Consider the following 24,794-nt stretch of genomic DNA (forward strand, 5'->3'; position numbering starts at 1 on the left):
TTGTGAACACTTAGCCTACCCATATTAAACACACCTCTGTGCTAACTTTCACAGAGCCGCTGCGTATTACCCTATCACATATCAAGTCTTAACTTGTTCACCACAATTTCTGAGTCATTTAATAATGGGAAAACGCTGTCAACATTTGGTTGTCACGCTGTAATTGCTGGCCCCCTGATCACTAGGTGGTGTTGTAGCGGAGGACACCCAGGTCCCCCTGCCATTTCGTTCATTCACCCACTTTCCTTTGTCAAGGGCAGGATTTTGGGTGGAGGTGGATGGGGGCGGTAGGGAAGCTGCCCGCCCACCGCCACCCGGCCCGGAAGGCGATTTCACGCTGGCGGGCCAATCAAGGCCTGCCCAACATGAAACGTGAAGGCAGGACTCAGCGCTGCCTGTGCGGGCGGGGGGCGGGGAGTGCGAGCTGGGCGAGCGTGACCATTGTGCATACGCGGCGAGTGCACGCTACATACTCTCCCTGAGGCACTGAGCTGCCTCAGGGGAGATGAAGATATATGAAAAAATTAATTTAAAAAATAAAAATAAACATTGAAACATGTCCCCTCTGATGTGACTCTATCACATGAGCAGGAACATGTTATTCATGAAAAATTAAAGTTTTCGTTTTTATTTTTATTGCTTTTGGAAACCTCATCCTGCCCGCTGACTTCGGCGCACACCCACTGACCGAAATATCGCGAGAGTGCGCGATGACGTTGGGATGCTCGCCCGACATCATCGCACATCATTTTATACTCAGTTAGGTCAGGCACATGTCTGTCCACCCGCCGAGCGAAACATTTTACCCCAAATGTTCTACCCTGGACTCCTCTCTCACCTTGCTATCCACTAGACCAGTTTCAGAACCTCAGTCAGCAGCACACCCATTCACTACGCATACTGTTTCCATTCCTCGGTAACAAATGTCCTCTTTCAAGTCTAATATTTGGGCCTACATATGCAAACCATTTGTTAATAACCACTGGGGTGGTATTGGGCCATCTTACAAAACCCAAGCCTGTAGTGTAGTTAATGGGTACAATCTGAAAACCAGCTCATAGTGGTAGGGTTGTAAACTCCCCACCTTGAATCTCAGACCCTCTCTCCATCTTGTGAACCTGGTTCTCCTAAGCCCCTGACTTCTCCCTTAACCTTGGTCTTTTGATCTCCAATTCTTTACTTCTTGTGTGTAGTGCCATAGGAGATCCAGTCGTTCTATAAGGTGCCCCATGTCTTAGCAAAACACTTACTTTATGTATCACGCGCCATGTCACACCTACTTAATGTGTCCTTACTCCATCACACTTGTATACTATAATGCCTACCTCATAGGAATATAGGAAGAGGACAATGGGAGAACAACAGGAATAGGTTACTTCCTGTAATCCCCACCTTGTCACACTCTCAAAAAACAAAAACAAAAACTGTTATTCTGGCCTGAATCAGCCCAGCCAATTGCTTACCCCTCACAGGCTCGCTGAGTTTTCAACCAACTGACTTCAGGTGAAGACTGGAATCTACCAGAGTCTCCCTGACTCACCCTAGAGATCAGTTAGTTTATTTTAAATAGGTTAACAACTACCACTGCAAACTTCTGCTGCCAGTGAGCCCTGTTATGACCCAGCGAGAACACATGGCAGAACTTGCCCTTTCTCTCCCACTCCTCGATTGATCATAACCAGGTTATTTTGGTAACACAAAATACTGGAAAAGCTCAGTAGGTCTGGTAGCGTTTGTGAAGAGAGAAAAACACAGTTGACATTTCGAGTCTAACATGACTCTTCTTCATTCCATATTGGACTCAGAACGTTAACTCTGGTTCTATCTCCACAGGTGCTGCCAGGCTCGCTGAGTTTTGCCAGCATTTTCTGTTTTAATTTCAGATTTCCAGCATCCACAGTATTTTGCTTTTATTTTAGGGTTTTTTAATTTACAAGGATGGAAGTGTCAACTCGGTGCCTGTACTTAACCGTTTACATGCTAATTGCAAAGAACTCAGTCCGACAGGCTTTCTTGGGTTTAAACACAAAGGGATTCATTTTTATTGAACTAAAACCCACCCAAGTAAAGTTATAGAAAATATTTAAAAAGCTAAACACATGTCACGACCTATGCAGAAAAAACACACAAGCCTGCAAGATTATAAGTTACAATAGAGAAGGTTAACTTTTGGGCAAATTAAGATTCAATAATAAAAGGCGAAAACAGAGAGTTTGCTTTGCTGTTGTTTGTGGTTGACGCAGTTCTTAGTGGTCTTTGTTTTCATGGAAACGCAGCTTTGGAATTTGGAAGTCTCCTTCAGAACTTATCAGAGATAATGCTCTGAACTTGAGGCAGCAGGGAGAGAGATGGTGTTACTGGCCCATTTGCAGACTACTTCTACTACAGTAGCCCACAGACAAGCTTATAAATCACAACTTTTCTCAAGGGGGTTTTACTCATGTGGCAGCTGCTATTGGTGCACAATGGTGATCCAGGTTAATGAAATGAGTTTTGATCTCTTATTGTCAAAGCTATCAAGATGCCATCAATACAGAGAGGGGTTCTTGGCATCCTCCTTGCATAATAGCTTTGTTAGTCCTCCATTGTTTTTGGTAATTTCTGTAGTCAGAAAGTCTAGAGGTCCGTTGTCCTTATGTTTTGTGGAGAATGTAGACCATGGCAGGTGTGAAGTCCATCAGGGGAAATGCCTGTAGCCATATCTCCTGGAAAACCCATATTCAGAAGTTTCCAGACTTGGCCATTTTGTAGGTCAGGTGACTTCTGCAGCCATTTCAAAGTCAGTGTCTTTGCTTGGCAAAAGTCCTTTTAAAGAAGTTAGATATGTATATCTGACCAGCCGATGAAATTAAAGATTCCACACGTACACGTCACATCATCATGACCCCTCCTTCACCCTCTAGACCTCTGCACTGGCATCTAGAAGAACTTAATGCCAGCAGATTGCCTCACCAAGATGCCCACTTTAATTTGTCATTCAGATTTAGTTGCCCCCTTTAAAACTTGAAATACTTTAATTTTGTTTTTGAAAATGATTTAAAAATATCTAACATATATTTCTATGTATGTTGTACAGCCTTTCTCCTCTAACTGATTGCAGCTGAAGCTACTATATTGTCAGAATTGCTTGACTGTTTAGTCTCCTTACTTAAGGAGGGATATACTTGCATTGGAAACAGCTTAGAGAAGGTTTACTAGGCTGATTCCTGGGATGAAGGGGTTGTTTTATGAAGAAAGATTGAATAAGTTGGGACTATACTCATTGGAGTTTAGAAGAATGATAATTGGCCTTAATGGAGAGATAAGATTCTGAGGGGGCTTGGCAGATAGATGCTGAGAGGTTGTTTCCCCTCGTGGGGGAATCTAGAACTAGGGAGTATAGTTTCAAAATAAGGCATCTTCCAATTAAGATGGAGATGAGGAGAAATTTCTTCTGAGAGTTGTTAGTTTTTGGAATTCTGTACCCCAGAGAACAGTGGAGGCTGAATCATTCAATATATTTGAGGCTGAGTTAGATAGACTTTCAATCTACAAGGGAGACAAAGTGGGGCTGGCAGGAAAGTGGAATTGAGCCATGATCAGATCAGCCATGATCTTATTGAATGGTGGAGAATGCTCAAGGAGTTGAATGGCCTACTCCTCCTTTGTTTGAAATTCTGCCTGTTGGCTAGAAATGGTCCAGTCACTCCCTGTAAAACTGTTGCCACAATATATCCCCAGTCTGAATCAGATGTGCTTTATGATACATTAGAGTACCCTTCAGAAAACCACTTTCTATTATCTACTCAGGTATTGTTGAATGAAAAGCATCCAGCACATTGTAGACCTTTGAAAATAATCCTTTATTTGAATTACATTCAAAAGATCTACTGAAACTATCTATTGATATGTAAGGGGAGAGCTGAAGCCTTCTGCTATTACATCATGCCGTCTCTCACCTACCCTCTGTACTGCCATTTCTTCTGTCTCATGTTGCCCCTGTTGTATTAGGTGTGTTCACCACATACTGACTACAAAGAATGGGAAGCAGAGAGTCCTTTCACCCCTGCCCTGAGTTTGAATCCAGCCAGACCAATGGGATGAAAATTTCCATGTGTAATGTGTTGGGAAATTCCCATTGGTGATGTCACAAAACACAAGAACAATTCTTGCCTCCTTTATAACCATCACCTGGAGTAGTTTCCTGAGTATTGGATGAGATGTACTGCTAGAATTAGCAATTGCTGACCTTACGACTTGCCACTCAGCCTTGTTCTAACCATTCTGTAGATAAATTCAGAGACATTTGTCATTTATATTGGGTAAGTGAGTTAGTTAACTAGTTGAGAAGTGTTAAAGGATCTTTCTCACAGGTGTTTGGGATTGGGTAATGTTTCTTGTTTACTGTTCCAGTTACTGAACTCATGTTTTAAAGATTATAACATTTGTCATTTTCATTGTGTTTCATTTAAAATAAAGGTAATTAAAATGTGTTATTGACCTTTGTTCAAAGAGAAAAATGCCATCCAAAACTTTCAAGTATGCAGAAGAAATTGTTTAAGATGTTTTTTTTCATATTTATTTCCCAGTAACAGCTGTTATATATAAGACTGCTTATGGTCCTGTTTTAAAGAGATTGAAAGCTTGGCAGGAGATGCTGTTTAATACTTACACACTCAAACATTCATTTCTCTTCTTTCAGTGCGGCCCAAGGTGACCGTTACCATAGATACACACGTTAATAGCAGCATTCTGGAGCTCGCAGATGATGCCAGAACTTGGAAAGCTGGTGATGTCATCTTTCTTGCCAGCACAGATTATTCAATGCATCAGACTGAAGAATTTCAGCTCTTACACTGTCCAGAATGCAAAGCAAATCAGGTCAAAATCCAAGGTACAATGCTTTTAATTAACACAATTACATTACTTGGAGGAAATTCCAAATCGTGAAACCGTGAAGTGCAGACAATTAGGAAAAGACTGATATTTAAATTGCTACGTTGGGTGACCAGACAGTTCGTGACACAAACGCCAGAGCAGCATTGGCTCAATGGGCAATTCATTCAATGCCACCATTGTCAGCTGAGAGCAGGAAACTCATAGTGGTCCAGGAAAGTGTCGGCAAATAAGGGGTGAATTTATGGCGACTGCAGTTGGACTTCAAGCAAAGGTTTCTAGGAAAATGAGGAAAATTGTTTGAGTCAATGGGGACAGGATGCTTTCAGACTGTGCAGTCAGTGATTGGTCTGTCAAAGCTGATTGTTTTAAACAGACAGTCTTAAGCATTATGCTCTCTTAGTTGTCTCACATTTGTGTTCAGATCTTCCCATACATTGTTTGACAATCTCTGCTTTGGCATTCTGCCTTATCTTTTCCTGGTTGGGACCCATTCCTTCACCTTCTTTGGATACAGGGCTTCAGGCAAATGACCCAGAATTGACACTAACTTCACATGAATGAATAAAAAAAAACCTGCTCTTCTTGTGGCAGTTCTCTTGTTTCTGTATGTATTGCTGGACACGGGCTGGTCATTATTACATCAGCGTTGGTCACTGTGCCCTTCCAGTCAATAACCAATGTCTTTACCAAATAAGCCACTACCCCAGGTCTTTGACAGATCCCAGCTGTCAGAAACAGAGAGAGCAGTTAGTTAAACACTAGTCTGATCTTTTCACATTTCTTCTCTAACAGAGTTGCCATTGTCTATCAGGAACTCTTCCAGGCAAAATAATTCAATACTTATTTTCACCCCTGCCTCATTTCTCCTTCACCAGGCATGTGATTTCCCAGGTGCACACACCCATCCACCACATCCAGCACTGCCTCACAACTCCTCCAATCTCCAATATTAAAGGTGCTGTATAAATGCAAATTGTTATTTTACTTCCCCTCTTCAAACAAATTCTATGTCATTTACTCTTGAGGTTTGGATCCCAATCCAGGATTTTAGCTTTTGAGAAGGTTGCATTAAATTCATGGTCCTGACTGGAAAACCAAGATTTAAGCTATATGTGCAAATCCCACTGTCCTCACGAAACTACTCTCATTGATATCATTAGGTGAGACAGAAGTTACAATATCTTGGTGGCTAACAATAATCATTAGAAAGATAATTGAGTAATGGTGGTGAGTTATCTGACACTGTCTTACCATTTTGCTCATGAACACACTCTTCATAAGGTTCAGAGAACTTTAATGACTCCCTCAGGATGGAGACTATTTTTTATTCATTCATAGGATGTGGGCATCGCTGGCTGGGCCAGCATTTATAACCCACCCCTAATTGCCCTTGAGAAGGTGATGGTGAGCTGCCTTCTTGAACCGGAGAGTCCATGTGGTGTAGGTACACCCACAGTGCTGTTAGGGAGGAAGTTCAAGGATTTTGACTCCCAGTGACTGTAAACGAACGGCGATATATTTCCAAGTCAGGATGGTGAGTGGCTTGGAGAGGAACTTCCAGGTGGTGGTGTTCCCATGTGACTGAGGGACAGAATGGCCATTGTCATATGAATAAGGAAATGAAAGTCACCTGAGTAATAAATCTGATTTATTATAAGTTGTACTAAGGTAAGACCTATGTCCATAATACGTAGGAGCATGTGAAATTGACAGGTAGGAACTGACCAGCTGATCTATCAAGGCTGACCTGTACTCAAGATGGCTAGAACATTCTGACTAAATACTTGCTGCCCTTCCCCACCACTCTGCCATAACATAATCACCTGGGAGATGCAAAAGAAAACGTATCAGTAAAAAGAAAAATACATTGGAATATTCCTCCCCAGTCCCTCAGCCGTGCAGGAATGAACTGCATTCAGTTATTTATATTTTAGCACATCACAATTCACTTTGATACTCTTCTTCACCTCCTGCTAGTGATCCCCAGTGTGTTAAACCTCCAATAACTACATACCTTTCATTGTTGCTAATTATTCCATAATCTAATGTGGCAGATTTCCACTCGGAGAAATGTACAGTTGCCAAGTATTTCCAGCAGTTTCCAACATGGGCCAAGTCTTGAAATTCCAAATTGTCAACATTTGGCACGTGCCAGCATGCTGACAGATCCTGTTAACGTTCCCTGAGAACTCAAAAAATGCCTCCCTTCCTGGGATCAAAGTGTCTACCATAACCACTACACAGAGCTCTGTTCAGTTTCGGAGACTACTAAACTCCTGCACACCATGTAAAATGTCTTCAAATGAGAATTATCCAAACCAGCCTGACCAAATGTAGGAAGTGAGAAGTTTAACTGGGATGTAGTTTAGTCTCTGTCACCTGTTCCATGTGTTTTATTTCCTGCTCTGTGGTCTTTTTCCTTTCTCACACTTTAAGGAAAAGCTTAATTTTTGTCAGTGGCATAAAAGGAGTAATATTGAATTAGCTGCCAATTATACGTCAAAGTGATGCCATTGAAGTCAACAAATGGGAAAACTGGGAGGGCTGTATTCATTTCATGCTGCCAATTGATATGGTGGCCGACTTGATGCTGCTCATTTTACTCTATCCCTCAAAGTTAAAATGACACCCTTTCACCTTCAGAGCATCAGTTCAAGAACCCCAGGTAATTTACGGGTACATACTCATCCCAGTAACTTGAGTATTTCCAGCTTGTTGGAAATCTGGCTGCCAGATTTCAGATAGAAATGGTGATTGAACCTATAACAGGAGGTTTGACCTAGCACTATTACCAGCTGCTAACCTTTTACTTTTCTTAATATCTAAACTAGACTAACTTGGCCAGGGGATGGCAAGCAGGATTTTTTTTTTCATGGGGTGGCAAGGCTGGCATTTGTTGCCCATCCCTAATTGCCCTTGAATTAGTGATGTGTTGGGCCATTTCAGAGGGCAGTTAACTCAACCAGCCACATTGCTGTGGGTCTGGAGTCATAAGTAGGCCAGACTGGGTAGGAATGGCAGATTTCCTTCCCTAAAAGAAGATGGGTTTTTTACAACAATCAATGATAATTTCATGGTCACCGTTACTGAGACTAGCTTTCAATTCAAGATTTTTTATTAGTTGAATTTAAATTCCACCAGCTGCTATGGTGGGCTTTGAACCCTTGCCCCCATAGCATTAGGCTGGGCCTTTGGTTTACTGGACCAGTGACTTTACCGCTACACCAGTGTCTCCATCAATCTAGCATTAGAAAGGATATACAAGGTTCACAAAGGACTGGGAGAAGCAGCTAACACTAGAGGGCTAGAAATGGTAAGATATTAGGTGAGGGAATACAAGAAGGTCTAAATTAACCTTACAGTACATGTATGTAAATGCAAGGAGTGTGATAAATAAGGTTGGTGATCTACATATGCAAATAGCCACATGGGAATATTATGTTGTGGCAATAATGGAGACCTGGCTTTAAAAAGACCATATTTCTGACACATGGTGTTCATGAAAGATAGAGATGAAAGAAAGGTGGAGTGGGGGCAGTATTGGTTAAAGAGAACATTACAGTGCTGGAGAGAGAGGATAGCCTGGAGGGAATGAATCTATCTATTTGGCTAGAGTTCAGAAACAATAGAGTTACCATTACTGAGTGTATTCTACGGGCCACCAACTATTAGGATAGATATAGAGGAGCAAGTTTGCAAGGAAGTTACAGGGAGGTGCAGGAACTATAGAGGAGTAATAATGGGGAACTTCAATTATCCTACTATAGACTGGGATAGTAATAATATAAAGGGCAGAGAAAAGGAAGAGTTTCTGAAGTGTCTTCAGGAGAATTTTCCAGTAGAATATGGACCGGATTTTACAGCCATATTTCCTGCCTCCATCCAACTAAAAATTCATTCTGGATCCCGCCCACCAAATAGTCAGCTGCCCGACAGCATTTTACACTTGGAGGGATATTAATTGGCTCAGGATGAGACTTCTGCCAGGGGAGGGCAGACGGGCTGCCTGATGCCACCCTTGACCCCTGTAAAATGGGAAACAAGTTTGTGGAGGGATATGAGTTGGTCGGGACCCTGGGAAAACTCTCCTGCTGACGGGATGTTTTCCAACCGGCTGAGTGAAGAAACCGGTTCGGGGGTAGGAGGGAAGGCAGTGGAAAGGCCACACACTGCGTTTTATGAGTCCCCTCCTCACCTTCAAACACGCTAGCGGGGAGCCGTAAAATCCAGCCCTATGTTTCTGGCCCAGTGAGGAAGAAGGCATTGTTGGATCTGGGGCAGAATTTTCGTCTTGGCGGGCGGGTGTGCGCCTGATCTGCTCGAGCGTGACATGACGTCGGGCGAGTGTCCTGATGTCAACGAGCGGTCACGTGATAGTTTGGTCGGCAGGCGCAGGCGGGAATCGGTAGCGCGCCCGCCAACAATTAGAAAGCCTTTTAAGGCCATTAAATTATTAATTACCTTACATTTTTCACTGCTGGTCCAACTTTACGGTTTGCAAGCAGGCAAAAAGGCCAAGCGGCCTTTACAATTTTTAGGAAACCTGATCCACAAGCGGGATGAGGTTTCCAACAGCAAATAAAAAATTTTTAAAAATTGAAATCTCATTCATAACATGTCCCTGCTCATGTGACAGAGTCACATGAGGGGACATGTTTTTTAACATTTAAAAACTCTTTATTTTTGTTTTCCAGAACTCTTCATCTCCCTGAGGCAGCTCTGTGCCTCAGAGGGCTTTACCACTGAGCATCCATGAATTTCCCCGCTCATCCTCGAATTTCCCCACTCATCCTCGAATTTCCCCACTCATCCTGCTCACCTTCCTCCCCTCCCCCGCGCAGGCAGCGTTGAGCGCTGCAGCATGTGCTTCATGCTGGGCGGGCCTTAATTGGCCCACCAGTGTGAAATCGCCGTCCGGCTTTGAAGGCGGGCAGCAGTCAGCTCCCGACTGCACCCGCCAAGACCACCCGGCAAGGGCAAAACCCTGCCCCTGCTTCTGAGGCATGAGGTGCATCAAGTGGATCAAGTGTCAGTCACAGAATATTTAGGAAACAGTGATCATTGTATCATAAGGTCGGGTTAGCCACGGAAAAGAACAAGGAGCAATCTAAAGTAAAAATACTACATTGAAGTATGCAGAATTTCAGTGAGGTGAAAATGGAACTGTCCTAAGTAAAGTGGGATGAAAGTTTGATAGGCAAAACTGTAATGGAACAATGAGCTACCTTTGAAGAGGAGATGGTTTGAGTCCAGTCAAGGTATATTCCCATGATGTCAAAAGATAGGCCAACCAAAGCCAAAGGTCCCTGGATCACAAGAGAGATAGACAGTAAGATGGAGCATGAAAGGGGGTGTATGACACATAGCAGGTGAGAACCAGGCTGAATAAATAAATTGCAGAGGGGAGATGAAAAAGGAAATAAGAGGCAAAATGAGAGAATGAGAAGAGACTGGCAGTTAACATGCCATCATAAATGGGAATGCAAAAATCTTCAATAAGCCTGTAAATTGTCAAAAGGGTGGTAAAAGGATGGGTGTGGCTGATTAGAGATCAAAAGCAGATCCATGTATGGAGGCAGAGGGTGTAGCTGAGACACTAAATGAGTACTTTTCATCTCTCTTTACCAAGAAAAGAAATGCTTCCAAAGCCATCATGAAATATAAAGTCATTACGATACTGGAGGGGCTAAAAGTTGAGAAGATGTTTGTATTAGAAAGACTGGCTGCACTTAAAATTGATAATTCTCCAGGGCTGGATGGGATGCATTCCAGGAAACAGAGGGAAGTAAGGACGGAAATTGCGGAGGTACTGGACATTATCTTCCAATCCTTAAAAATGTGGCTGGCGTTTGATTATTGGAGGATTTAAAATGTTACACCTTTGTTCAAAAAACTGGGTAAGAAACTACAACCTAGTCAGTTTACTCTCTGTGGTGAAAAAGCTTTTAGAGATGATAATCTGGGAAAAAATGAACAGTTATGTGAACAACTCCAAATTACTCACAGAAAGCCAGTGTAGCTATGTAAAAGGCAAATTGTGTTTAACCCACCCGATTGAGTTTTTCGATGAGGGTAACGGGGTTCACGTGGTGTACGTGAACTTCTGAAAGGCAGTTGATAAAGTGCCACATAATAGACCGGTCAGCAAAGTTAGAATCCGTGGAATAAAAGGGCAAGTGGCAGCATTGTTACGAAGCTGACTGAGTGACAGGAAGTAGAGAGGAGTGGTGGACGGGTGTTTTGCAAACAAGAGGAAGGTATACAGTGGGGTTCCCTGGAGTTCAGAACTAGGGCCACTGCTTTGGTTGATCTATATTAATCATTTAGACTTGGGTGTACAGGGCACAATGTCAAAACCTACAGATGACACAAAACTTGGAAGTATTGCGAATGGAAGGGGGTGGTGTTAAACTTCAAGAGGACATAGGCTGGTGGAATGGTTGGACACGTGGCACTTAAAAATCTAATGCAGAGAAGTGTGAAGTGGTCCATTTTGGGAGAAAGAATGAGGAGAGGTAATATAAACTAAAGGCTACAGTTGTAAAGGGTGTACAGGAAGAGGGTGGCCTGCAGTACACGTGCGTGAAGGTGGAAGGGCAGGTTGAGAAAGTGGTTAAAAAGGCATATGGGACCCTAGGCTTTTTAAGTAGGAGCATAGAGTACAAAAGCAAACAAGTTATGATGAACCTAACTCTGGTTCAACCACAGAGTATTGCGCCCAATTCTGGGCACCGCACTTTAGGAAGGGTGTGAAGGCAGGTCCAGAAAAGCCCTACGAGAATGGTTGCAGAGGGACTTCAGTTACGTGGATAGATTGAAGAAGCTGGGCTTGTTCTCCTTAGGGAAGAGAAGGGTGAGAACAGACTCGATAGAAGTGTTCAAAATCACAAGGGGTTTGTGCAGAGCAAGTGGAGGGAAACTATTCCCATTGGCTGAAGTGTCAAGAACCAGAGGACACCAATTTAAAGTGATTGGTAAAAGAACCAATGATGGCATGAAACTTCCTTAAACAGCGAGTGGTTAGGATCTGGAATGCGCTGTCTGAAAGTGTGGGTGAGGCAGATTCAATTGAGGCCTTCAAAAGAGAATTGGACAGTTACCTGAAAAAAAAAATTTTGCAGATGGACAGGGAAAGGGTGGGGGAGTGGGACCAGGTGAGGCTTCCTTGCAGGAGCCAACACAGACAGGTTGTGCTGAATGGCCTCCTGCACTGTAACCATGCTATGATTCTCTAATTCCATTCAACCTATGGCCTAACATGCTGCCTAATTCTTTGTGTGTCTTTATTTTCCTAACTATCTTGCTGAAATTATTTTTTCCATCGTCTGGCAAAAATGCTTAATTTGAAAACAGTGGAAAAGGAGCTCTTTGGAAACTTTAAACTATGTGCATATGTTTCTGATTTTCTTCCACTGTAATCTGTAAATCCCCACTGAGTTTGAAAATAATTTGTTTTGAAGATCAATCCAAATCATCAAAATTGGAAAAAGAAAATAAACAACTCAGCTGTAGATTTTTTGCTGTTAACCGTATGTTACCTGTTCTGTTCACGTGTCCTACGGGCATAATGAATACCTGCGAGTAGATACGGGGCAGTAAAGAAAGGAAGAGCTTGCATTCCTGTAGCACCTTCCCCAGCCCGGTGACATCCCAAAGTGCTTCACAGCCAATGAAGTACTTTTGAAATGTAGTCACTGTTGTGGGAAACATTGCAGCCAATCTGTGCACAGCAAGCTCCCACAGGCAAGTGCTATTAACCATGCAATCTGCTTTGCTGACATTTGCGGAGGGATATGAATTGGTCGGGACCCTGGGCGAACTCTCCTGCTCGTGGGATCTTGGACAACCAGCTGAGAAGAAACAGGATCTTGATTTAACATATCATCCATGGCACTCCTGACTGCTGCACTGGAGTATCAGCCTGGATTATTTGCTTATACCTATGGAGTGGGACTTGAACCCACAACTCTTTGACTCAGGGGCGAGAGTGTCCCTGCTGTGGCAGGGCTGACAGACATTGAGGAATCCCACTGATATTATATAAGCAGCAAATGCTGAAATTACTGCTGGCAACCAATTCTCATATGTTCATCATTGTATTTTTTTATAACGAGTCCTTTGGGGTACCTGTATGCCTGGACCTGGAGAATCACCAGGTTGTTGAACTATAGAGAACATCAACACTGAGATAAATCCCATTTTCACCTTTGTTTTAATTTCGTCTCGGATTATGAATATCCCCAGAAAGGCTAGAATTTATTTCCCACCCCCAGGGGGGGCACTTGAGAAGGTGTGGCTGCCTTCTTGAGCTGCTGTAGTCCATGTGGTAAAGATACACCCTCCAGGGCTGTAAGGGAAAAAGTTTCAGGAGTTTGATCCAGCGACAATGAAGGAAGGGCAGGTGATAATAGTTTCAAGTCAGGATGGTGTGTGGCTTGGAGGGGAGCTTGGATGTGATGATGTTGCCACACACCCGCTGCCCTTGTCCTTCTAGGTGCTAGAGGTTGTGACTGGAGACTCAGACATGTGCTTTCCAGCAGGTGGCATAGACAGCAGTGAGGAGCAGGAGCTCACTTCCACTTATCAGCTATGATTGAATGGCAGAGCAGACTTGATGGGCCGAATGGCCTAATTTCTGCTCCCAAGGCTTATGGTCTTGATCACAGCGTCCATCTTAGTAGAGGTTGGAATCCCTACCTTCCTCACATGAGAGGCCACTTTGAATATGCAAATCAGGACATTGGAGTCGATTCCAATTTGGAAGCACCAATGGGTAGGTGTGCTGCATGCTCACACCATACTGATATAGAGTGGCCTGGCCAGCGGCTCTCACAGGGACAGCAAAACTCCAGGCCATTCCTGGTCTGTATGTGGCTCTTCCTGGGATTTGCTTCCTCTCCTCCTGCCACTACCCCCGGCCTCAGGTCAGGCCTCAGCTACTACCTGGCTCTACTGAACCCACCTGGTGAGCACTGTTTTCATGTATTCAGCGCGCAAATGATGTATGGGCCTTAAAACATCCTGAGCTTCACATTAGCAGTGACAGGTGGACAGCAGGTAGAATCATTGTGGGCCTGGGACAGTGTTATGACCGATGCGGTTGGTAAAGCTGAGTTATTTAAAAAATCCCAGAGGGAAACTTTAAACAACTGTCATAACCTATATTTTTAACTGTTATATTTGAGATGCGACTCTAAATCCCAGAATCAGACCACCATTTCTCGAGGTTTTACATTAAACAAAGTGAAACATTTTATTAATTTATACAGGTTAAAATATATATTCACATGACTACAAATTAATACTATCATAACTTAACAAATTCCCAAACTAATCTCCATTAAGGCAACAGCAACCCATTGACTTAACCAGACACCAGGCAAAGCATTTTCACCTTATGAGTTCAAAATCAGGCTCTTTTGCTTTGGTTGCTGTGGAGCCAGTTGGAGCCTTTTGATCTCACATTGCCTCTGCTCTGTACACCCGAAAACTACTGAAGTTATACCTACCACCACTGATTGAATTCAAATTCTCTTTGTCTCCCCAGCCTCTTTGAACTTCACCTTTTAACAATGAAACCTCTTTCATAGTACCAACTTTATTAGTAATATACACATATTGCTTGGTAGCTGCTGGATAGGTGTCCATTTTCACTCAATTTCTTGAACGCTCTATTCAAAAAATGCAAATACACACTATCTCCCTTACATATTAAAACCAGTACCCATCAAAGCACCCAGGCTATCTGGCTTTAATCCAATTAAGACAGACCCGCAGACTAAACCTCTATTTTAAAAGAAAAATATTTTCCAAAATATTATATACATTAGTAGCTGCATGAAAGGCAGCACCTTAAAGTGGGGTGTAAGGCGAGCAAAAGAATTAAAATCAGTGAGTTTTGTAAAGGGTGCTTGGTGCCCTTTGGCTAAATATTGCCCAAGTGATGACAATAAAAATCCATTGCATTGTCTCTGTTAACTGCTTTATTTTGGGGTGTTGACACATTTGAATGATTTGAGGACTAATTTATGTAACGTGTGTGTGAGTATGTTTGTGGGACACGACTCTTCCAGTTATATTAACTTGAACAGTGTTGCATCCACAAGAGTGGGCTCCTGTTTGACTCATTCCCACATTGCTTGATGAGCAGAGCTGCTTTACACAACCCTCCATTATTAATGGTAATGGCATGGTTACTGGGAATGATGGCACTGAAAGTAGTTTATAGAGGGCACAGGAGTTGTGGCTACGCACAGGTAGCCCTACTTGTGTGTAATGGAGCTGAAACTAGACAGTGGCCAGAATCTGATGTTGATTGGGTGGGCAGGCGTGTGCATGACCCGAATGCACGTGAAATTGTGCAAAATGACGTCGGGCATGTGTCCTGGTGCCATCGTGAATACAAGCAATATTGAGGCCGCGGGAGTCAGAGCCGCGCCTGCCGACAATTAAAGGGCCAATTAAAAACCCTATTGCCCACGATTTTACATTGCCCGTGCGATTTTGTGCTTGTCACATGCTCAAAACAGGCAGGTGGGCAGCCCGTTTTTGACCAAACTTCTCCCAAAAGCGGGATGAAATGTCCGGGGTGAAATATAATTTTAAAAACAAGATATCTGGGGACTGATGTTTTTTGAGTTCTGCTGTCAGATGCTTTTTAATGTGCTGCACAGACACAGCTTGGTGCAGTTTTTTTCCCTATCATTTAATCTGTCGAGGCCTGCAGCTCCCTGAAGCAGCTCCGCAGCAGCTGTCTGTCTTCAGGGAGCTCACTGGAAGCGCCCGCCCTCACTTTAGCCGGCGCTTGACCGCTTCCCGCTCCCCTTGGCAGCGCCGATGCTTTCCTACCGCGCGTTTTGTGCTGGCTGCCCGTTAATTGGCCAGCCAGCTTGAAATTATGTTCAGGGACCGATCGCAGGCAGAAGCACGTTCTGTTTCCACTTCTGGGCCCACTGACTTGGCGCGCATGCTCAAGCGTCAAATTCAGGCCCGTGGCTTTTTATCCAACACTGAGTCACTATGGATTAATGAAGGTGTCAACCATTACCCATCAGTGTGTTTGGAAAATTTAACCTTCCATTACTAACTGCCACAAAAATGTGCTGACTCATACCGTGTTTAACTAGGCATGGGACAGGATTCTCCCTCTGTTGGGTGGGTGAATCAGGCGGGCCTGGGAAAAGCCCCACAGCCCACGATCAGCCCCCAATTGATGGCCAGCTAGCATGAAGCGTGCACTTCAATGCTCAGCGATGCTGGGGTGGAGGGCCGGGAGGAGGGCGAGCCTGGGAGTCTGCGCATGCACGCGGGAGCGCACACTGAGCACAGAGCTGCCTCAGGGAGCTGAAGAATTGGGGAAACACAAATAAAAATTTAAAAGATGATATAAACATGTCCCCACGTGTGAGTCAGTCACATGAAGAGGGACATGTCTGAAATGAAGTTGAACAATTTTTTCTGCTTTTTTTATTTGCCGTTGGAAACCTCATCTTGCCCGTGGATGAGGTTTCATAAAAAATGCAAAGGCCGCCTGACCTGTTCACCTGAACAATTGAGCAGGCCCTGAAAAATGGCAGCTAAGTGAAACTTTAATAGCCCTCCTAACTGTCGGCAGGCGTGCAGCCGACTCTCGCCTGTGACCGCCAACCGATAGATCGCGAGAATGTGCGATGACATTGGGATGCTCACCCGACAGCATTGCGGGTGACTTTATGCCCGATCAGGTTGAGCATGCGCCTGCCTGCGGGACATAAAATCCTGTCCATGGAGGCATAACCAACCTGGTGTTTCTCAGTAGAAGATTTAGGCTGAACTTACTCCCGCAATGATGCAACCTGCATCAAGACAGTTGCGATTGAAGGGGCCGTTATTTTCTGTTCCCAGAATGTCAACTATGTAATGTATGACTGGAGTCACATATTGGCAACGGCTAAGGGGGGCAGATTCTTTTCCTTGTTAAGTCCACTAGTGAGCCAGTTGGGTTATTCTGGCAATCTGGAAGGTTTCAGGGTGTGTTTTTTTTCTGTTGCAAACCCACAGATGACCAGAATTATGAACTTCAACTTTGCAACTTGCCAGGGTGAGTTTTGAATTCATGACACTGAAAATTCACTTGTCCCATTTTTTAGGGTGCAGGGGCTGGTGATTCATGCTTAGCTCCTGTCAGTGCCATTGGACTCGCCTGATTGGAATACAGATGAAGCATCCGTCTCCAATTCTGGCTGTCACTTTGTGCTGTCGGCTGCCTCTGCACTCAGCAGGGGGACAAGTAGCGTTGTACTGAGAATACCTGGAGCAACCAAAATTCTCTTCTTAAAGGCCACCTGTTCCTCTTAAAGGGAAGCTGTGCTGAATATTATTGCTGGGATCTAAACTATGTAAAATTGAACACCAAGGCAAAGAGAGGACTCCCCAGTTTCACGGATGTGGTACTGGAGGTATTAGTGTTGGAAGTGAACAGGGAGAGAGGCATCATGGTTCCACAAGGATCTGGACACCCTAAAGAAGGGAATGAGAGCAGTGTCCAGGGTGATCAGCTCCTGGCTCTGGACCCAAGGACCCGACAGCTGTGCCTTAAGAGGTTTAAGGACTTCACACTTGTGGTCAAGACCAGTGAATGCAACTTCACATGACATCCCCTATCTACCACAACTGCTGCCTTTAATGCTGCTCAATGCACCACACTCCCATCACACACCCCGCAGCACTCCCTGGCAATCAGGATTCACATATATCATCCAGATACTCCAGCTCACCCTCACACAACTATCAACACTGCCAGCGTCTCACTACCTCTGTGTGTATATAGCTATTCAGCTATGATAGACACATCATCCAAACTTGGTGCTGCCATTGACATTCTGCCCTCTGTCTCATACAGGACAAGGTGGCAAACAGTAGATCCATTGAGGATAACAGTGTGTTCCTGAACTATGCTCCTGCTCAGCTCCCAGCACATCCTCATCCTGCTATCTGACATGATGGGCAAACTACTGATGGTGTGACCATGGACCTCTTGCTTCCCACCCCAACACTCAAGTACTGCCACCTACCAGCCACAGGAGCACCAGAAGGAGGAGAGAAAGAGCAACAGCACAGCTTTAGTCAGGAGGGCCCTTATCTAGATCAGATTCTCAATGCCACTGACTCAGACACAGGCATTGTACACACCTTGAAGGCACGTATATAGTTGAGATCAGCATATGGTGGATCATCAGGCACAAGTGGACTTTACCCAGGCCAGGGAAATGGTTTGTTTGCCAGCTCACCAGGGGGCGATGTCGCAGCTTCCCAGATGAGAACCTTGATGGGGCAACACCCATCGACATCATCTTCCAATTAGGCAATTTACAGACTTCTGGACTAAACAATGAGTTCACCAGTTTCAGACCATGAATCCTGTCCCCCATGTTGATTCTGTTTTTCTGCCATGTGCCAGCCTGAATCTTGTTTTTCATGTTTTTGCTTTCGGACAGAGCTGTTCATTATTCTGCCATTCATACTCTCTCTACAAATGCTTTGTTCCTTTACTACAACAATTATCACTCCCTTTAAGTTTTGTTCCATGCATCTTTGTTATTTAATCTCCCCTATTCCCTGCCCTATCCCAGAGCTTCCCTTGTGTTCTTCCTCCCATCCCCACTACCCTTTTAATAGCATAAAACCCATCACATATCTACCTTACTTCAGTTCTGAGGAAGAGTCATATTTGACTTTTATTTCTCTCTCCACAGATGCTGCCTGACCTGCTGAGTATTTCCAGCATTTCCTGTTTTCATTGCAGGGTGCATTGGATGGCCTGTCAGACAGATAGCCTCCTGTCACTGTCAAGGAGCGTGGAACCCAGCTCCAAGTTGGCAGAGGGCATCATGAAGAGCTTGGCCTCTCTGCAGCCCCTGCCCCATCCCCTTTAGGCACAGTATATCCAGAGGCACTGCCACTTGTGTCCCCATACCTGTTACAGCCTTCGTCTGGGCAGGTCACCAGCTTCTCTTCCTTCATTGTGACGATGCAGCAACATAGCCAAATCCGGGTACTCCATACAACAGTGACTGAAACATGTCAGAAAACTTCCAGATACTTTACAGGAGCAGAGGTTCTTAAAGATGGCCTCACCTGCAATTTGGGTGCCTGGCTCTTTTAGGACTGTTAGTGTAGAACCCCTCGTGCTGCTTGTTGTTTGAAAAGTGATGTGTGAATATATTGTCCTCATCTCTGTGGCTGAGATTTGTTATGGTGGTGGGCTGTGTGATGTGAGGATAGTGCTCCTTCACTGTGTTCCGGCATCCTGGGAGCAACCAATTGCGCGAGCATCCTTTTCAAGTGTACGCACCACGTGGGCAATGTGGCAGCAGCTGGCAGCACAGCATGGCCCAATGAGAGGGTGCCAGGCATCGTTAGTGTCTGTTAGTGACAGAGATGATACTCTTGCCTTTGCCTCTGGGCTGCTAGTCCAATAACATTTCACAGAGAATGAACAGGAAGATCACATTGGGACTGCTCCCTATATATCAAAACTCGCCGGACAAGAGAATGGTTCAGAAATACAAAGAACCCCTTGGGCAAATCCTGGATGGACACATGTACCAGTCAAAACCCCAAATCAATAAACTTTAATTAAGCTCCCTGATGATGTTTGCAGAAGTGAGTTGACTCAAAAGTTCATAAGTGACAGAGCCCTGAATATCACAGTCGGGAATAACTCTACATTACACTCTGTCATACGTATTCTGCAGACTCTGTCAGCTTAACAAACATTTGCAAGGAGGGTGAGGATAGAAAATTGGCAAGACAAAATATACACACTTCTTAATAAGCTGTGCAGGGTGGATTCTTTGAAACAGCTGACTGTTTACGATGCTGCTGGTATATCACTGTGAAGTTTTGCTTATGCTGAAATACCTGCTCTGGAAGAATATATCTCCACCAACAGAGGCCTTTATGACACATCTGGAGCACAGTCATAATTTTACACAGTTCAAAGGCACGACACCTCAAAAATACGATACTCAAAAATCTATAACGCAAAATCAAAATTGACTCCAGTAAACAATGGCTTGAATTTTACTTTCCGAAGTCGGGAATCCACCCAAGCCAAATGCATGTAAAATTACCAGAAATGATGTCAAGCATGTGACCCGACATCACCGCACACACGTGTAATATTGTGGTCGATGGCCGCACAGGGGAGTTGGAGCCACGCCCGCCGACAATTAAATGGCCAAATTAAGGCCATTAAAAAGCCTATTGACCAAGATTTGACAATGCCTGTGCAATTTTGTGCTCATCGCACTGGCCAAAGGAGCAGGCGGGCAGCATATTTTTATCAAATTGTCATCCAAGGGTGGGATAAAAGGTCCCCGGAGTACAAACACTTTCAATTTATTTGTGATTTTGTTGCTGTCGTATTTCTGAGTTTTGCCGGATTTCCTTTTGATTGCCCAGGTTTCTAAGGTGGTTCACCTATAAATCTGTGCCAAAGTTCTAACAAAAGAGATCAGCCTGTACAAACCATGAGGAATATTGACTATTGACCTTGAAAAATCCATGGCCATTTGGCATGTTGCCGCTGTAATTATATGAGGAGGGGGACGTGGTTGAGCTGAGGGTAGGGGCTCTCTGAACATCTGACTCCTCATGACCCAAGCCTTCATTATGACCCAGCATACAGAGATTGCAGATTTGTCATCGGAGGTGCTTCAACTGACCCAGCAATAGATGTGGAATATGACCTGATCCCTGCATAATTAATTACAGTTTTTTTTAAAAAAAGGTTTCCCCTACAAAAGGGAACAACCACGCTTTGTTTGCAACTCCTGGCAACACCCCCCACACCCCCCACCCCCCCATAATGGACACTAGCCCCAGCTAGGGCAGTCCAGAGCTGCTGCAATAGCAGGTAGCCCAGATGCACCCTTGATGGCGTGGGTGTCTACCCCATTGGGACATTCTGCTCTCCGGAGTTTAGTGGGTTGTGGGTTCAAGTCACTTTCCAGAGAGTTGAGCACGTGACGTGGGCTTACAGTCCCAGCGCAGTCCTGAGACAGTGCTGCACTGTCTGTGGTGCCAGTGCTCAGGTGAGCTGTTAATCTGAGACCACGTCTACCCTCTCAGATGGATGTAAAAGTTCCAACATTGTTGTGCTTTGGGAGCTTGCTGTGCACAATTTGGCTGTCCAGCACATTCTCCACATTATAGCAGTGACCACACTTCAAAAAGCGGTGAGGCACTCTGGGACATCCTGAAGTCATGAAAGGTCGTGGAGAAATGCTTATTTTTTCTTTCTTCACTGATGTAAGTAGATGAAGGGAACCCCCTCCCCAACTCTCTCCTCACTCTCCCCACCCACAGCTTCCTCACTGCTGCCACAAAGCTTAGTTGGATCACTGACAGATGCTGGGCTGGACCCGTAGATCTTCAAGGCCTGTTTCAGAGTGACTATATACAAGTACATTGAGTCAGTGAAGGCTTTAGTCAGGATCAGTTCATAGCCAAAAAGCCGCACTATTAACACCAAATTTGTTTCCATATCATGTGCCCTAACTGTTTTCCCACTGGAAGTTTAACTGAAGCTACATGTCCTGGGGGCTACCATTGGACCCAGCATCAGACTTGTTCCTACCCAGGTCCCACCTGCCTTAATTGGCACCCAGCATGAAATCGTGTTGAGAACACGATCATGCCCGGGTGTGGATTCTACATCCACTTCTGGGCCCGCTGACTTGGTGTGCGCACCAAGCGTGAAATTCAGGCCATTGTCTCTAATATTTACTATCCTATTTGGTTCTAACATCCTAGAGATAAATGCAAAGAAATCAAAACTCAGTTCCACTCATTGACCATTTCTTTTTGTTCATGGGACGTGAATGTCTCTGGCAAAGCCAGCATTCATTGGTCATTCCTAACTGCCCTTGAGAAGGCGGCTGGGAGCCATTTACTTCAATATCCTGCAGTCCATGTAATGTTACGTACACCGACAGTGCTGTTAGGCAGAGTTTCAGGATTTTGATCCAGCAGAAAATGAAGGAGCGACGATACAATTCCTAGGGTGCGTGACTTGGCCGGGCACCTAGAGGTGGTAGGTGGTGGGGGGGCACCTAGAGGTGGTGGCGGGGTACCTAGAGGTGGTGGTTTTACTATACGTTTGCTGCCCTTGTTCTTTTGGCTGGCAGAGGTCATGGGTATGGAACGTACTGTCGAAGGAGCCATGGTGAGTTGCTACGGTGCACCCTGCAGATGCTACACACTAAATACCCACTGTGCATCAGTGGTGGTTGAGGTGCCAATCAAACAGACTGCATTGTCCTGAATGGTGTCGAGCTTCTTGAGTATTGTTGGAGCTGCACTCATCCAGGCAAGTGGGGAGTATTCCATGTGTCGTATAGATGGTGGACAGGCTTTGGGGAGTCAGGGGGTGAGTTACTCTCTGCGGAATGATCAGCCTCTGACCTGCTCTTGTAGCCAGAGTATTTGGGTTCAGTTCAATTTCTGGCCAGTGGGTAACCCCCAGGACGTTGATGGTGGTGGTGCTATTGTAGTTGAATATCAAGGGGAGATGGTTGGAGCCTTTCCTGTTGGAGTTGGCCATTGCCTGGCACTTGTGTCACATAACGAGCAACTTACCCAAAGTCCTTGAATTTTTGTGTCAAATCCAGTAATCTGAAGCCATCAATTATCATGAAATGAACCAATTACATTATTTAACTAATTTCTTGAAACTATTTTCATGTGTCATTTTCCTGCTTCATTTGGGTTGGTACATTAATTAAAAATAGCTGAGCAAACACACAGAATTTTTTTTATTCATTTACAGGGTGTGGGTGTCTCTGGCTAGGCCAGCATTTATTGCCCATCCCTAGTTGCCCCTAAGAAGGTGATGGTGAGCTGCCTTCTTGAACCGCTGCAGTCCATGTGGTGTAGGTACACCCACAGTGCTGTTAGGGAGAGAGTTCCAGGATTTTGACCCAGCGACAGTGAAGGAACAGCGATATATTTCCTAGTCAAGATGATATGTGTCTTGGAGGGGAACTTCCAGGCAATGGTGTTCCCATGTGTCTGCTGCCCTTATCCTTTTTGGTGGTAGTAGTCATGGGTTTGGAAGATGCTGCTTAAGGAACCTTGGTGAGGAGCCTTTTACACAATTGTGTAAAAGAATCACCAAACCTAGCTATAAAATTGGTTGTTTAATGTTGGAAATCTGTCTGGGACCTGGGTTTGATTTCATTTGAACCTTGAGTGTGGATAAATGTCATGTGTCATTGCCAGAGCTGCAATTGGAAGACAGATGTGGAGCTGTCATCCATTGATGTATTCTGGCACAGTATCGATGTGCTCTTTGGTTCTGCGATTAAAGAAAAGCCTGTCTGCCGGACTGTCACTGTTCTGTCTGTGGCAGTGAAGGTGAAAACAGCCATAACTTTTTATACTATTGGTTCTTACCAAGTTGCAGAAAGTGATATTTGCCAGGATGCCCATCCAGATGTCAAGCAAAAGATGATGGTGCTTAATATGGAAATGTTTCTATATTGATCATGCCTGCTGTAACGAATAGCTCCTCTGTGCTGCCAGCTGGTACTGACCATGTCCTTTTAATCTCTTAGGAAAAGCAAAGTACTTGCACATGGGAAAGGAGGTTGATGGCATTGACATGCGAGCCGAAGTGGGAGTACTGTCTAGAAATGTCGTAATTATGGGAGAAATGGAGGCTCAGTGCTATGGCAATAATGCTTGCAAGTTTTTTGAATTTGACACAGTTGGAGGGCACATTAAGGTAGGTTTATAAGCAGTAATGTGAAAGATTTGATTCCTGACATTGATTGAAATGCTAAACTAAAAATCATTGTCACGACTCCATTTCAGCCAAATGGATTTTAATTAGCCTGGACCCTGAAATGGCCCAGGGTACCAGTGCCTAAGGTGTTTTGTGCATAATCTTCTAAAATTCAGCAAATTTAGTTTAATATAAATTGGCTTAAGTCTCCATCAAAAAGGCAGAGAGGAATTTCAGACAAGCCCATCAAACTTTCACTACTCAAATCCCATTGTTTAATTCAGAATCCTGGATTGGGCAGACAAGTGGCAGATGAAGTTCAATACAGAGGAGTGTGAGGTGATTCATTTTGGCAGGAAGAATGTGGAGAGACAGTACAAAATAGAGGGAGAAACTCTAATGGAGGTGCAGGAATAGAAGGTCCTCAGTGCATATGTGCATAAGTCATTGATAATGGCAGGGCATGTTGAGAGAGCAATTGATAAAGCATATGGTATCTTAGGCTTTATTTACAGGGACACTGAGTACAATAATAAGGAGGTCATGTTGAACTTGTATAAGACACTAGTTAGGCCTCATCTGAAGAACTGCGTCCAGTTCTGGGTGCCATTATTGAGGAAGGATGTGAAAGCATTGGAGAGAGTACAGAGGAGATCCCCAAGAATGATTCCTGGGATGAAGAACTATAGCTGTGAGGACGGATTAGAGAGGTTGGCACTGTTTTCCTTGGAGAAAGGAAGGCTGAGAGGTGACTTGATAGAGGTATTCAAGATCCTGAGGGGTAAATAGTGAGAACCTGTTCTCACTCAAGAGAACAATAAGAACTAGAGGGCACAGATTCAAGATAATTGATAAAAGGAGTAAAAGTTGATGTGAGGAAAATTTTTTTCACCCAGAGGATGGTTGAATTCTGGAATGAACTTCTGAGAGGGTGGTGCATGCAGGTTTGATCGAGGTATTCAAAAGGGAATTGGATTGCCATCTGAAAAGAGAGAATGTGCAAGTTACGGGGATAAGGCAGGGGGGTGGGACTAGGTAGAATGCTCTTTCAGAGAGTCAGTGCAGACTCAGTTGGCCCAATGACCCTCTTTCTGCTCTGTAAAGATTCTGTGACATTACAGACTATGACAAATGTATGCTTAAAAGT

General features: G+C 44.3%; 1 protein-coding gene across 2 annotated transcripts in view; it reads left to right on the plus strand.

The window, feature by feature from the left end:
* The window catches only part of LOC121269880 (cell migration inducing hyaluronidase 1), a 254,333-nt gene that overhangs the window by 160,774 nt on the left and 68,765 nt on the right, over window positions 1-24,794 (plus strand). For both annotated transcript variants that reach the window (XM_041174945.1, XM_041174946.1), the window contains exons 11-12: window positions 4,682-4,873; window positions 23,478-23,647. In XM_041174945.1, coding sequence (XP_041030879.1) covers window positions 4,682-4,873; window positions 23,478-23,647 — 362 coding nt within the window. The remainder of the gene's footprint in view (window positions 1-4,681; window positions 4,874-23,477; window positions 23,648-24,794) is intronic.

The sequence above is a fragment of the Carcharodon carcharias genome, chromosome 26, assembly GCF_017639515.1.
Source record: "Carcharodon carcharias isolate sCarCar2 chromosome 26, sCarCar2.pri, whole genome shotgun sequence".
Lineage (NCBI taxonomy): Eukaryota > Metazoa > Chordata > Chondrichthyes > Lamniformes > Lamnidae > Carcharodon > Carcharodon carcharias.